The sequence below is a fragment of the Pseudopipra pipra genome, chromosome 29 (genome assembly GCF_036250125.1).
Source record: "Pseudopipra pipra isolate bDixPip1 chromosome 29, bDixPip1.hap1, whole genome shotgun sequence".
NCBI lineage: Eukaryota > Metazoa > Chordata > Aves > Passeriformes > Pipridae > Pseudopipra > Pseudopipra pipra.
Genome location: NC_087577.1, coordinates 1,372,338 through 1,386,733, shown reverse-complemented (window position 1 = coordinate 1,386,733; position 14,396 = coordinate 1,372,338). Strand labels below are relative to the sequence as shown.

Here is a 14,396-nt window from a genome sequence, read left to right as displayed (position 1 = left end):
ATTGGGGCGTCTGACACCCGACCGAAATTCTGGTCAGCACGTTAAATGTACACGGGGGCGTCCCAGGCAAACCAAGCCCGGAGGGAATGAAGCACACGCGTGGAATGAATCAGCCCGCACAGGCGTGGGGAGGGGAAGTTTTTGCCAATCCCCAAAGTTTATCCCGTAAAGGAGCAACTGCGATTTTCATTTCCTCAACGGGTTATTATTTCAGCTCGTTCCCAGCCCGGGAGCGCGCGGGGAATGTCAGGGGGAATTCTGAACCACCGATGGTTGTTCGCAGCCAGGGGGCACATCCCAGGGAATGTCAGGGGGAATTCTGAACCACCGATGGTTGTTCGGGGGGCACATCCCAGGGAATGTCAGGGGGAATTCTGAACCACCGATGGTTGTTCGGGGGGCACATCCCAGGGAATGTCACGGGGAATTCTGAACCACCGATGGTTGTTCGGGGGGCACATCCCAGGGAATGTCACGGGGAATTCTGAACCACCGATGGTTGTTCGCAGTCGGGCGGTTGTTTCTCTTCCCGGTTTCTGCTCGCAGGGATGTCACGGGGAATTCCGAATCACCGATGGTTGTTCGCAGCCAGGGGGCACATCGGGCGGTTGTTTCCCTTCCCAGTGTCCGCTCCCAGGGATGTCACCGGGAATTCCCAATCACCGCCGGTTGTTCGCAGTCGGGCGGTTGTTTCCCCTGCCGGTGTCCGCTCCCAGGGAATTCTGAATAACCGATGGTTGTTCGCAGTCGGGCGGTTGTTTCCCCTCCCGGTGTCCGCTCCCAGGGATGTCACCGGGAATTCCGAATCACCGCCGGTTGTTGGCGGTCGGGCAGCAGTTCCTGCCGGCAGTCAGGCGATGGTTTTCCCCGCCGGTGTCCCCTCCCCGTCCGGGGCGGTTCCCGGTGACGCTCCCGGTCGGCGCCGTCGCTCGGTGCGATGCCGGGGGAGGCGGTCACGGTGCAGCTCGGGCACTACTCGGGCTGTGTGGGCGCGCACTGGTGGGGGCTGCAGGTACCGGGGGGGGCCGCGGGTGTCGGGGGGGGGGGGTCGCCGGGGCTCTCTCCGACCCGTTCCGCCGCTTTTTCCCGGTTTTCCCCCCTTAGGCCGCCGCGCTGCGCGGCCCCGCCGAGCCCGCCGAGCTCCGCGCGGCCGCGCTGCTCCGGCCCGGGCGGGGGCCCGGCGGCACCGAGACCCCCTCGCCGCGGCTCGTGGCGCTGGAGCTGAAAGGTAGCGGGGGTGGGCGGGGGTCTGGCAGCCCCTCCGTGCCCGGGCATCGCCGTGCCCGGGGCAGCATCACAGTGCCCGGGGCAATATCACCGTGCCCGGGCATCACCGTGCCCGGGCATCACCGTGCCCGGGGCAGCATCACAGTGCCCGGGGCAGTGTCACCGTGCCCGGGCATCACCGTGCCCGGGGCAGTATCTCCGTGCCCGGGGCGGCATCACCGTGGCCGGGGCGATATCACCGTGCCCGGGCATCACCGTGTCGGGGCATCGCCGTGCCTGGGGCGGCATCACAGTGCCCAGGCATCACAGTGCCCGGGGCAATATCACCGTGCCCAGGCATCACCGTGCCCGGGGCAGCATCACAGTGCCCGGGGCAATATCACCGTGCCCGGGGCAGTATCACCGTGCCCGGGCATCACCGTGCCCGGGGCAGTATCTCCGTGCCCGGGGCAGTGTCACCGTGCCCGGGGCAGCATCACAGTGCCCGGGGCAGTATCACCGTGCCCGGGCATCACCGTGCCCGGGGCAGTGTCACCGTGCCCGGGGCAGTGTCACCGTGCCCGGGGCAGTATCACCGTGCCCGGGGCAGTGTCACCGTGCCCGGGGCGGTATTACCGTGCCCGGGGCAGTGTCCCCGTGCCCGGCCATCACCGTGCCCGCGCTCTCCTCTTGCAGGCGGCGTGGGGGCGCTGAGACCCGACGGGGTGAGCGCGGAGGCTCCGGTGCCCTGGTGAGTGCGGGGCTGGCCGAGCTGGGCCGGGGGTGATGCGGGAGTGATGCGGAGCCGCCGGAGCTGCCGCCGCTTTGTGTCGCAGGGACGGGGCCGTGGCCGATTACCGGGACGCGCCGCGGGACAGCGGGAACCGCGCGGTGAGAGCGGGTCCCCCATCGCTCCCTGCCCCGCGGAGGGACGAGGGGAAGCGCCCCGTAACCCCCCGTGCCGGGTTTTTGTCCTGCATCGCTCCCTGCCCCGGCGAGGGGCGATGGGAAGTGCCCCATAGCCCCCCGTGACCCCCCGTGCCGGGTTTTCGTCCCACAGGGAGACGCTGCCTGTGACAGGAAGGGGGGTCCCGGCGCTGCGGTGCCAGGTGGGTGCCCGGGGGGTGGGTTTGGGTTTGGGTCAGAGGTCCCAGAAGGTCCCCTGTGCCAGGGGGCTGCTGTGGGACGCCCTGACAGCGACAAGGAGAAGGGAAGCAGTGGGATAAGATGGCTTTGCTTGCACACGGGTGGGGCAGGGAGCAGCAAAAAAACCTCCACAAAACCTGATTTCTCTCTCTCGAGGGGAGGCTCGGAGCTGAAAGGACCTTTGCTCTTCCCAGCAGGAGCAGCTCCCACAGGGCCCCAGGACCCCCCCTCGGTGAGGCTCTGGTCCGATTACCTGAACGTGCCCCTGCACCCCCGGAGCGTCCACGTGATCCGGCAGTACCTGCACGATGGGTACGGCCCAGCTCTGCCCCGGAGCCTCTTGTCCAGAACAGCAGCCGAGTTGTGCCTTCGAGGAGGAATTCAGAGGGCTTGGGATAAGCTCTTTCCCACCCGTTTCTTCCCGCAGGGACTGTGGTTGTCTGGAAGCCTTTGCACAAGGGGAGAGTCTCCTGCAGGACCCCGCCTGCGTGGAGGAGCTGGAGGATCGGCTGCACTTCTTTGTTGAGGAGTGTGATTACCTGCAGGTTCACAGCCCAGGCCGAGCTCCCTTTGCTTTCCAGAAGCCTCCTGCTCAAGATGAGGTGGTATCTGAGGTGCTGCCCTCGTTCCACACAGGGGTTCCAGGTCCTCTGTGACCTCCACAACGGGTTCTCGGGGGTTGGTGCCAAGGTGACAGAGCTGCTCCACGACGAGTACTCGGGGAAGGGAATCCTCTCCTGGGGCCTCACTCCGGCCACGAGCGACGTGGGGGTGAGTGAACCCCAAACCCGGGCCTGGGGCTCGTCTGCACCTTTAAGATTCCAAAGGTTGGATTGTTTTTCTCCCCCTCCCAGGATCCCCAGAGCAGCTTTTACAGGCTGCTGAACACGGCCCTTGGCATCGTCCACCTCTCCCAGCACAGCTCCCTCTTCTGCCCTCTGTCCCTCAGTGGGAGTTTGGGGATCAGGCCACGACCTCCTGTGACATTTCCATACATAAAGTACGATGTAAGTCCTGCTCGTGCAGCTTCACCCCCTCAGAGTGTTTCCTGCAGCCCTCTGCTTTTAGTGCTGCTTTTCCATGGTGCTCAGCAGAGACTCTTTCCTGCCTTTTCACTGGGACTTGGCTTCCAACCTGTCATTTCCACAGCTTTTCCCTGCTTTTGAAAACATTACCACGCTTCCTTGGCTGCTGTGCTTTGTCAGTGTGTTGGCACTGAAAAAAAAGGCTTTGCTGCACCATTCTCCATGCCTGGAGTAACTCCAGGAGTTACTGGAGCCCCAGGAAGCTGCTGACAAGAAAACTGGCACCAGAGTATTTGTTAGGAAAGAGCTGACCTGGAATTACTGCTGAAAAACACTGGCTGCTTTTCCCAAACCTGGAATAATTCTTACACACTGGCTGCTTATCCCAAACCTGGAATAATTCTTACACACTGGCTGCTTATCCCAAACCTGGAATTACTGTTAAACACTACTTATCCAAACCCTAAAATCACTGTTACCCATTGGCTGCTTATCCTAAACCTGGACTGTTACACTGACTCCTTATCCCAAACCTGGAATAACTGTTACAGACTCCTTATCCCAAACCTGGAATAACTGTTACACAGATTCCTTATCCCAAACCTGGAATAACTGTTACACAGATTCCTTATCCCAAACCTGGAATAACTGTTACAGACTCCTTATCCCAAACCTGGAATAACTGTTACACACTTTCTCCTTTTCCCAAACCTGGAATAACTGTTACAGACTCCTTATCCCAAACCTGGAATAACTGTTACACACTGACTCCTTATCCCAAACCTGGAATAACTGTTACACAGATTCCTTATCCCAAACCTGGAATAACTTACAGATTCCTTATCCCAAACCTGGAATAACTGTTACACAGATTCCTTATCCCAAACCTGGAATAACTTACAGATTCCTTATCCCAAACCTGGAATAACTGTTACACACTTTCTCCTTATCCCGACCCTGAAATAACCGTTAAACACCTTTGTCAAGGGCACACTTAAGTTAAATACACAAAACTGTGTTAAGGAACTGGTGACTGGGACCTGTCCTGTGACTGTCCCCCTTTTTCTCCTCACAGGCATCCCTGAACTACCACAGCAGTGCAATTCTGGCAGCAGCACTCGACACCCTCACAGTTCCCTATCGGCTCTGGTCGTCCCAGGGCTCCATGGTGCACTTTGCTGACTCCCTCACCTTCTCTGGGAGGAAGGTGAGGACACCAAAACCAGCCACCCCTGACCCCTCCAGCTCTGCTGCAGGCAGGGGATGCTGTTCTGCACTTCCAGGAGTGTGTTCCAGGCTGTTTTCCCCCCTGCTCCAGGTTGTGGCTGCGTGGGCGTCTCTCCCCTTCCCTGCCTTTCCCGGCTCCTCGCTCCCAGAGATTTTAAGTGCCCACCAGCAGGACGTGCCCTGGAAGCTCCTCCTGTCCTCCTGGAGGGAGCAAAAGGTCAGCTGCTGTTTTGCTCAGTCTGTTGTGCTCCGAGGAGTTTGCAAAGAAAGGCCCAGCAGGTAAATCAGCCTCTGAACTGCACCTCTGCCCTCGGAGCTGCGGCTCTGCCAGCGGGGATTCCTCCCAGGAGTCATCCTTTGGAGAGGAGCTGGATGGAGGAGCAGTCTAGTGACTGAGCCAGTTTCATTTTAGAGCAAAACCAGCTAAACAGCAGCTGAGTCAGTGGCGTTTTCAGCCTGGAAAGCCCTGATTTGGTTTCCTTTGCAGCAGCTCCCTGGGACAGCAGCCCCTGCAGGGCTGTGAGAGCCCCGAGGAGATGCTCCAGCACTACCTCCACACCCACTTCCCAGGCTCCTTCAGGTGGGTACAGGTGTGGGGGGGGTTGGTTTAGACCAGGGAACAGTTTTGAGGGCGTTTTGGGGTAACTTTATTCCCCTGTTCCCCCCCAGCACAGCCCATGTGCTCCAGCAGCCCTGCGACACCCGACCTCCCTTCCCCCAGTTCTTCTCTCCTCTCCTGACCAGACAAGGCTTCCTCCAGGACAGAGCCCAGGGTCACTCCTCAGCAGGGCCCAACAGAGGTAAAAAAACCCACTAAAACACCAACCCAACCCCACCCTGGAGGGTTTGCAGGGCACGAGTTATGAGTGTCGAGTGGCTCTTTACGCCGAGGTGAAGGGGAACGGGGCCAGGCCCCAGATTTTGGGGGCTGTTTAACCCCAGCTGTTGGTGTGACCCCGCAGCTGTGCAGAGCATCCCCGTGCTGGCAGCCCTGCAGGCCTCCCCTGTCCTGCAGCAGCTGCTCTCGGGCCTCTGGCGGGACCTGCGGGCGCGGAACGTGCGGCGCTGGAGCAGCTTCTTCACGGCCGGGCTGGAACAGGACGACTTCCAGCAGGCCCTGGAGGAGCTGAAGACTCTGTCCCAGTGCTATGAAACAGGGTTTGGGGGGGATGGCTCCGAGGATGAGGGGGATTCAGACTAACCCACCTTTATTCCCGGGGACAGAGGGAGTGGGAGCCTCTTTAAGGTCACTTTGGGAATCAAGGGAACGGCTTTGGGGAGGCTCCAGCTGCTGCTTCCTTCTCATTTCACCAAAATCCCCTTACAAAGGCTGGCTTAAATTCTCCAGCTACTCACAGCTGTGTTGTAGAGGAGGAAAGCTGCTTTTGGGGGGGCTGTTTTTGTATGTTTGGGGTTGTTTGTTTGTTTTTTTATAACTGTGCAAAGTGGATTTGCTCTGCCCCATTCAAATAAACCCACACAATAAATAAGAGAGCTCAGACTGTAACTTTCTCACATACAATCAACACAAGGGGAGAACTTAGAAAAAGTCCTGTGTTCTTTCCACGAGAAAACTGACATCTTAGGGTACAATATTTACACGTTCTGGTCCAAAGCTGCTGTGCCCAACCTTCCCCCCCAGGCCAGGCGAGTGTCCCCGAGCCCCAGCTCTGCTGTTTCTCTGCTGAAGCTCCCCAGGGAGGTTCTGGAGAACATTCTCACCCCGACACCTCGCTTGGTGCCTCCAGTTTGGTGCAGGCTGGCAGTGCAGCTCATCAGAAGTGGAGCAGGAAAGTGAACAAAAACCCGGGAAGGTGCCGTCATAATACCTGTGCAAACGTTTTCCCACAGCACCTGTCTAGCAGCAAACTGGCAAAAAACAAACAAACTTCTTCTGGGGCAGGTCAGTAGTTTATCACCTCAGTCATCAGGTTCTTCCTCAGAGAGCAGGAGATCTTTATCTGACAGCTGGTCCGTGTTGCTGGTACTTGTTGCATCCTCCTCATCCTCGGAGCTCCCGTCGCAGGACGTGTGGAAGAGCCTCATCAGCTCCCTGAACCTGTGGGACACCTGAGGAACGGGGGAATCCAACGTGAGCAGTGGCCTGAGAGGTGTCACAGAACTGGGATTCCCTGTTTCAAAGCTCGGGGTGTTTTGTAATGTTTTAAAATATCTATAAATACCACAGAGACATTTCATACGAGGTTCGGTCATAAAGGAAAAGAGAAATGCAAGAGCAGCAGGTTGTTGTTCTCTCTGGAAGAACAGTTACATTCTACTGATTTGCAGGTAAAATCTGGCAGTTTGGGAAGATTCAGAGACAAAACCAGGCAGATTTTTTATGTAGGAGGAGGAGGAGGCTGAAGACCTGAGCAGCAGCCACTGAAACAACCCTGGTACCAAACGGGAGGCTCGAACACCTCAGGATTTCTGGCTCCAGGGTTTGTTTTGGTTTTGATTTTTTTTTTTTTATTTGCAGTTGGGATGATTTTTTCATCAAATTTAAGTTTGGGAGGGAGGCTCTGTATGAACAGCACCCTCCCCCCACCTTTCCTTCCTTCCCAGCCCCCTCCCCATCCCCTGGGAGCTCTCCCATGCCAAGCCCTCACCTCACTCGCCGTCTTGTTGCCCAGTTTCTGGGAGATGGCATGGAAGGTGTCCAGGTGGGCTCCTTTCTCCTGGCAGGTGGTGAGGATGACCCTGTCAGCCTCCCTGCAAAACAAGCAGCTGTAAAACAGCCCAAAAAACCAGCCATGGAATTCCAGCTCCCCCTTCCCCACACGAAGCCTGTTCCCGGTTCAGGAGAACAATCCCTGGGTGAGGGACCCCTTCACCCCTCCTGCCACCTCCCCTCCCATCTCTAAGCAGAGCTGCCTTTAGGGTGTTTTTGTGTTTTCAGCTCTTTTAAGTTGTTTTTTGAAGGAGAAAAAAGATCCTTTCCCAGGCTGAAGTGCTCCAGTAAGAGGGGAGGACCGAGCTCTGACGGACTGTGGTCGGAGGAAACGAGGCAGGAACACTGAACAAGAGGGGGCAGGACACAGCAGAAAATGGGAATACAACAGGAAAGGAAAGGATCCTCTGCAATGTGAGAGCTGAAGGCAGGAAGGGCAGGGCAGGCAGAAGTACCTGGTCCAGAGCACGACCTTCTCCCCGGTGGAGCTGACCTTGCTGTTCTTGGCACACACGGTGGCCTCGGTGACCTTCTGCTGCTGCTCCTCCAGGGCTGGAACCGCCCTGGGCTCCGGCTGCTCGGGATGCTGATGCCCCTGGAGGCAGCTGTTTGCCCTCCCCTCCGTTCTGCCCTCGGGGGGAACGTCCCCAGGGCAGGCTGTGCCAGCTGCCCCCACTCTGTGCTGACCAGCTTTGCCACCTGCCAGCATCCAGCCCTGCCTGGCTTCAGCTCTGCCCTCCACAGGCAAAGGTGGCCCCTCAAGTCCTTCCCCAGCTGGTTGTGAGGCAGGGCCAGGCCCCCTGAGGCTCTCTGGCCCCTGGCTCTGCCCTGGGCTCTGGCAGCAGCAGGACTGAGGTTCCGGTGGCCCCGTGGCTGCAGCAGAGGGAGGAGGCAGCAGCAGATCCCTGCCTGGCCCCAGGGAACCATCCCCATCCCCTCCAGGCTGCTGGGTCAGTCCCTCACTCCCCACAGTGTCTTTGGTTTCTTGAGGTAGTTTCAGAGCAGCTTTTGGCAGCTGGGTCCATCTGGGGCTGGGGGCAGCAGAGTCTCTGTCCTGGGCACCTTCCACCCCAGCACTGGCACCTTCTGCCACCTGAGCATCAGGAGGGGCAGGTCTGTCACCAGCTCCATGCCTGCTGGAGGCAGCTCTTCCTTCCAGGGGAGATCCTGAGGAGAAACCCAAATGAGGTGAGATGAAAATGTCAGCAAGGAAAAAAACTCCTGCAGGCTTTGATCCCTTGGCTTTTAAAGAGGTTTTTATTTTAGAGCCTAAGGCTGCAGATGAGAACAGTTTGGGAGCAGCTCTGTTATTTGTTATTTTACCTGCACCTGTGCCTCAAAGAAGACCATCTAAAGTCAATGTTCTTCACCACTGTGAGTTACCACAACTGTGGGAAGTGATGGAGACACAGAAACCTCGAGTGCCCTGCCCAGAGCAAAACCCTGCAGGGAAAGGGCAGCTCTTGGCACCCCGGTCACAAACCCAGCCACGAGGCTGCACCACGTTTAAACCAACATTTCAACCTGCATTTCACTCTGTGCTGCCCCCAACAGCAGCACAAACTTGGATCTGGCACCTGGGGGAGGAAAAGATCCCCCTCGAGCTGTTTATCTTTATATATTTATCCAATAATTGTGGATAAATATATATTTAACATATATTTATATTTATTATTATTTTAATAATTATTTATATATTTTATATATTTATATATTGTTATTTATATAAAAATATACATAAATATACACACAAATATAAATATATATAAAAATACATTTAAATATATACAAATATATTTTTTTTCAGTACCAGACTGAGGGAAAAACAGGCACCACCATTTAAAGGGCAGATTTAGAGAGGGTGGGTTTGAATTGCTGTGCTCAGATGGAAACTGGGAAAGAACCAGTGCCACGGACTGGCAGTACTGGGGGCTGGACTGGTACCCTGGCTAGAGGAGCTGAACTGGACCAGCCCTGGTGAAAAGGGGGGAATATTCCCCAGGCAGGGAAGGTTTTGGTGGAGGGAATGCTCAGCAGTACACAAGAGTAAAAAAACCACAAGAGTAAAAAAAAAACCGAAATAATATGATCAGAAATTCTCATTATTCCCAATAAATGTGCACCCCCTGTGTGAGGGGAGGGTCCCACACCTGGCTGGGCACAAGACTGGCACCCACCTGCAGACACAGAGTCCACCTTCCTGGGAGCAGGTCTGGTTCTGCCCTGCACATCCTCCCCCTCGTCCCTGCTCTCCAGGATTTCTTCTGCAGGTTCCCTGGACACCCCAGGATCCTTCCCTTCCGCCTGAGGACTCGACTCCTGCTGGGCCAGGCTCACACTCAGCTCCTGAGAGTCCTTGCTTTTATAAAACTTGCTGTCACACACCTGCAGGCCAACCCAGAGGCACAGTCACACCCAGGGCCTGTCCCTCCCAACCCCTGCTTCCCAACATTCCTGGCCCTCCAAAGGCTTCGCTTTGGCACTGTGTTTGTCATCATTATTACTGATGTTACTGTTGTTAGGGGGCACAGGTTCTCACACAGTGGCCACACCAGCACCTTCCACTCAAAAAGCTTGTTCTTAACCCAAAAGAACATCCCAAATGACATCATTTGGCACAGCAAGGAGGGGCAGCAGGGAAGTGAGGAGGAGAGAGGTGGGAGAGGGCTGGGCAGAGCTCCAGGGAGGGAGACACTGCTGGACACCTCGGGATCGACTTCCTTCCTCGTGCCATTATCTGGGATCATCCCTGACCTGCCCACTGACCTTACTGCTACAGTGGCTGCAGCTCCTCCTCTTGCTTTTCTTGAGCTTGGGGTCACTGCTCCCCTCGTGGCAGGAACAGGGACACTCCTTCACCCCCTCCACCCACTCGACCTCCTGGAACAGACACACGGACACTGAAGGGATGCTGCTGCTGGCAAGCAAAGCACACCAGGAGCACTCCAGCCCCCTTGGGAGGCTCTTGTCACGCCCCCCAATCTCTCCCCATGGCCATTCCCCAGCTCAGAGCCCGCAGTGAGGCCCCCCAGCCCCACCTTGTCGTTGTGTTGTCCCCCCATCTCCTTCCTCTTCTTGCTCCTCGCGGCCCCGTGGATCTTGGGTGGCTCGTCCTCCTCCTCCACATCTGGCAAAGACACCTCTTCAAACCCATCAAACTGCAACAAAACAAACACACATCACTGCTCCCAGCTCTGTTTTCCCCAGAGACACAAATCCTGTCCAAAGATCTGAAGAGTTCCCTTCTAACTCTTCTCTCCCACCCCACCGCTTCCCCCTCCCTGGAGCTGCAGCCCCTGCTTGAGTTCTCCCCGTTCAAACCCATCTCCCATCTCTGCTTTTACCCTTTCTGGCCTTAGAAAAGATTGCTGCACCTCGTATTCCTTCTCCTCTGTCCAGTTGATCTCCTCGAAGTCTCCCATCCTGCTGGCCGAGGGCCGGAGGTGGTCGAAGAAGACAGAGAACTCGTCCTGCAGGTGGTCATGGCCCTTCAGCAGCTGCCACATTTGGGTCTTCAGCTGGAGGAGAGAAATCCAGAGCAAATGAGCCTCGTTCCATGTCATCACCTTGCCCTCTGAAGGACTCTCAAAGCAAGTGGAGCATCAAAGGCTCGTTCAGCCTCCAACGTGGATGTCCGTGCGTGCACTGCGACTGCTTCCTGAGTATTCTGAGGTCATTCCACACCCAGCCAGCAAATCAGCATGGAATTGCCCCTCCAGAATTCCAGGCAGACTCTGGAGGAGGCACCAAGCTAAAAATCTCACCTACAAGGTGATGAAGGTGAGGTGGGAGAGCGGAGACAGATCAACTGGGCGGCCCCTTGAAGAGGCAGCTCCAGTTCTCCTGGAATCCGAGGCCAGGGGGGATTAGTGCAGTGGAAGGTGTCCTTTCCCAGGGCAGGGGGTGGAACAGGAGGAGCTTTAAGGTGCCTCCCAGCCCCAACCCACTCTATGGTTCTATGGACTGAGCTGTGCCCCCAAACTGCTGCCCAGGAGCAGCACACGAGGACAGGGAGCCAGGCTGGAATCACCCCCAGGGCTCTGGCAGAAGGGGGACACCTGGTTACCTCTGCAATCTCCTGGGGCAGACAGTCTGCACAGCTCTGCAGGACCTTGATGATCTTCTGGTGGTGGGCAGGGTTCTCAGCGAAGCAGATCTCCAGCTGCCGGAGGAACTTGCGGCTCTTCTCGAAGGCTTGCTGCTCCTCAAACTGCACAAACCAAACCCAGTCACCCCCACAGCCAAGAACACGCTCCCAAACACCTCGAGCTGGCTTAAACGAGCCATAAAATCCCTGTCCTGGTCTTTGTTCTCCATGGCATTGGTGCTCCTGGGGGGGCAAATCTGGGGGGGCTGGGAGGAGGAGAAACACTTCGTGTAATCAGTATTACACCAGCTAGAAAGTTCTGCTTCAACCACCTGCACACAAAACAGGGACTGGACATTCTCAGAGAGAATGGAAGAGGTGAAACCCTCTCTTTGATCAGTGCAAGGCTGACCTGGAGGCCAGGGAACCACAGTTTGCTGGGTCTGCACGTCGTCCCTGATGGAACCGGGAAAGGTTCCCCCGGTCACCCCGAGCAGGAGATTCACAACCCACACCAAACCTCCCAGTTCTGATTGAGAAACCAGCCAGTGATTTCCCAGCCCCTTGCCCTGGGAAGAGCTCTTTATCCTTTCACTCCCACAGCCATTCAGGTTGTTTAACATCCAGTCTCCTCCTCTCCTTCCCACCTACCAGCCCACACTCCAAGGCTTGCTCTGGCAAGAGGAAGGCAGCAAAGTCTGTGAGGAGCTGGGGCCAGTCGTGCAGCAGCTTCTGCAGGGTGGAGTAGAGATCCACAGCTGTCCTCTTGTCTGTGCTGATCTCAAACTCGTAGATGACCCGGAGAAAGTCTTCGTATTTCCCCGGGATGTGCTGCAGCGTCTCACGGACCTGGAAGGAGCAACAGGACTCGGTGACACCCAGGAAGGAAACAAGTTAATCATGGATCAGCTCATGCTGGAAGGGATCAGCTCATTTCACCTCTCTGCCACGGGCAGGGACACCTCCCATTAGATCAGGCTGCTCCAACCTGCCCTTGGACACTCCCAGGGATCCAGGGGCAGCCAGAGCTTCCCTGAGCAACCTGTGCCAGGGCCTCCCCACCCTCACAGGGAAGGATTCCTTCCTAAATTCCTGTACCCTGGTAATCTTTGATCTCCTCCTACCCGGAACTTCCACAGTGCTTCCAGTTTTGTTGAGCCAACTCTTCCTTAAGGATAAACCTGAACTGCTCCCGGGAGAGGGGAACCCAACTGGGACCACAGAGCTCCCAAGTTCAGAGGGGTCTGGTGCTGTGGAGCCCCCTGAGCACCCCCAGCCCTCAAATCCTTCACTCCCACCTCCCCCACACAGGACAGAAAGCAAGAAAACCCACAGGTCAGGACACAGAGAGTTTGGGAAGTGAAGGGCCACACACGGGGGGGTGTGAGGAGAAACAACCCCATCCCAGTGCTCCCAGTTGGACCTGGCAGAGCTGGGGCTCAGTTCTGGGCCAGGGCACCCCCAGTGTCCCTTACCCTGGTCAGGTAGGCCTGGGCAAAGGCCAGGTCCTTCTGCTCCCTCAGGGGATCCCTCTCCAGGATGTCCTCATCATACAGCAGCAGCAGCTTCGAGGTGTCTTTGCTGGCCCGGGCCCGGCCCCGCTTGTTCCTGGTCCTGTGGGAGCTCCTGCCCTTCCCAGGGGCCTTCAGGTTCTCTCCTGGGAGGGAGCACAGGGTGAGTTGGTGGCACACAGGGCAACATTCCAACAGAAAGGCAGCTTTCAGAGCCAGTGGTGAGTCCCTGTCTCCCCTGGAAGTGCAGGAGCAACACAATTCCCAGGAGTCAGGTTGGCCAAAACCTTAAATTGCCCCTTTGTTCTCACAGCATCTGACAGGAGAAACCTCTGGATACATCCACGAGCTGTTCCTCAGCTCCAACCTGCCAAAAACCACCAGAGTCCTGTACTCCAGGGCAGAGCAATCATGGGGGGGGACAGAGATACAACGAGAGCATCAGAGCTGGCTGTTCACTCTGCAAATGACTCTTTTAGCTCATTATTTACACAACAGAGCTAAAAATCACACACAATAAGGAAGGAAACAGGGTACTAAGAGGTGCTACATCAAGATTTTTATGGCTTTAGCCTCAGGAATCTGTTGGTTTAATGGGCTGAGGTCCAGCTCCTCGAGTTCATCTCCCACTTTGCTGGAGTCTGTCGAGCTGTTGTTTCGTTTCATTTCTTCTTCCCCACCACACAAAACTCAGCTCAGCAAAGATTTGGCTGTTTAATGTTGTTCTTACAACTGGGTAGGAGCTGACACAAACCCCCAAATCTGCCTGCAGGTTTTTGAGGCATAAACACTTCCAAATGGACCGAGGGCCCCCTGCTCACACGTGCCAGGACCTCCGTGGGCCCTGATTTCACAGGGCTGGGACTGAGCCACAGAATTGCAGTTCCAGGTTAAAAGCAGCACAGAGCTCAGACACACTCAGTGAAATCAAACCAGGAAGGGTTTAATTTCATTGAAAGTTCCTGCTTTCCATGGAAGAGCAGCTCCATTTCCCCACTCCCAGCAAACCCCCAGCCCTCACCTGTTGGAATCCTGTGGGTCTCCACCTGGGGGGAAGCTGCCTTTGCCAGCGTGAAGGCAGATTTGGGCTCCTCTGAGGTATCTCCACACGTTTCATCATCTTTCTGTAAACTCTCTATCCCTTCCCCTTCCTCCTCCTCCTCTTCCTCAGGCTCAGAGTTCTCTTCCTGGGAATTCTCCTCTTCGGAATCCCCCTCCTGGCTCAAACGTCTCTCTGTTGCGAGCCAAGTGAGCTTTTCCATGGTCTCCTTAGAAAGCAGCGACAGAAGAACATCACACTGTTCAATTTTACTGTTTGTTTAAATATCCTTCAGCAACCCCCTCCCTGCACCACGATTCCAAGAGCCAACTTCACAGACCAGCCCAAAATTCCACGAAGGAACAGAATTCAACACCCTCCAGAGTCGCCCGGGTTTTTTTTTACTGTGAAGAATTAAAATTTCAGACTCTGCCATTCAGCAGGTCAGGCCTTGAGTCAGAGGTGGGATTCCACAAGGATCAAT

The 14,396-nt window shown here is 56.2% G+C and overlaps 2 protein-coding genes across 6 annotated transcripts in view; one reads left to right on the top strand and one right to left on the bottom strand.

The window, feature by feature from the left end:
• The first annotated feature begins 122 nt into the window (after nucleotides 1–122).
• On the top strand, nucleotides 123–6,096 carry MSTO1 (misato mitochondrial distribution and morphology regulator 1). Of its 4 annotated transcripts, none has more exons than XM_064638249.1 (14): nucleotides 917–1,012; nucleotides 1,105–1,228; nucleotides 1,903–1,957; nucleotides 2,043–2,097; nucleotides 2,267–2,315; nucleotides 2,547–2,664; nucleotides 2,780–2,897; nucleotides 2,989–3,123; nucleotides 3,207–3,359; nucleotides 4,453–4,584; nucleotides 4,696–4,883; nucleotides 5,092–5,184; nucleotides 5,274–5,404; nucleotides 5,567–6,096. In XM_064638249.1, exons 1-14 carry the CDS (start codon nucleotides 938–940, stop codon nucleotides 5,803–5,805), a joined length of 1,665 nt encoding a protein of 554 aa, XP_064494319.1. In that variant the 5' UTR covers nucleotides 917–937; the 3' UTR covers nucleotides 5,806–6,096. The 4 variants fall into 4 exon arrangements, with proteins under 4 accessions (XP_064494317.1, XP_064494319.1, XP_064494318.1 ...); XM_064638248.1 differs by having other exon boundaries at nucleotides 923–1,012; nucleotides 2,550–2,664; XM_064638250.1 differs by having other exon boundaries at nucleotides 923–1,012; nucleotides 5,095–5,184.
• Nucleotides 6,092–14,396, bottom strand: part of LOC135403842 (GON-4-like protein) — a 94,232-nt gene continuing 85,927 nt past the window's right edge. For both annotated transcript variants that reach the window (XM_064638215.1, XM_064638214.1), the window contains 11 exons: nucleotides 13,895–14,141; nucleotides 12,838–13,019; nucleotides 12,014–12,211; nucleotides 11,342–11,485; nucleotides 10,650–10,793; nucleotides 10,314–10,433; nucleotides 10,042–10,155; nucleotides 9,453–9,660; nucleotides 7,731–8,442; nucleotides 7,214–7,316; nucleotides 6,092–6,674 (listed from right to left, as the gene is read on the bottom strand). In XM_064638215.1, the coding sequence (XP_064494285.1) occupies nucleotides 6,525–6,674; nucleotides 7,214–7,316; nucleotides 7,731–8,442; nucleotides 9,453–9,660; nucleotides 10,042–10,155; nucleotides 10,314–10,433; nucleotides 10,650–10,793; nucleotides 11,342–11,485; nucleotides 12,014–12,211; nucleotides 12,838–13,019; nucleotides 13,895–14,141 (2,322 nt within the window). In that variant the 3' untranslated portion in view covers nucleotides 6,092–6,524. The remainder of the gene's footprint in view (nucleotides 6,675–7,213; nucleotides 7,317–7,730; nucleotides 8,443–9,452; nucleotides 9,661–10,041; nucleotides 10,156–10,313; nucleotides 10,434–10,649; nucleotides 10,794–11,341; nucleotides 11,486–12,013; nucleotides 12,212–12,837; nucleotides 13,020–13,894; nucleotides 14,142–14,396) is intronic.

What these genes read in the sequence shown, in the direction of transcription:
- MSTO1 (XM_064638247.1), top strand. Translation starts at nt 787, where the DNA reads ATGTCACCGGGAATTCCGAATCACCGCCGGTTGTTGGCGGTCGGGCAG. An exon ending in CGCACTGGTGGGGGCTGCAG is followed by an intron (nt 1,013 to 1,104) that starts GTACCGGGGGGG and finishes TTCCCCCCTTAG; the next exon opens with GCCGCCGCGCTGCGCGGCCC. An exon ending in TGCAAAGAAAGGCCCAGCAG is followed by an intron (nt 4,884 to 5,091) that starts GTAAATCAGCCT and finishes TTTCCTTTGCAG; the next exon opens with CAGCTCCCTGGGACAGCAGC.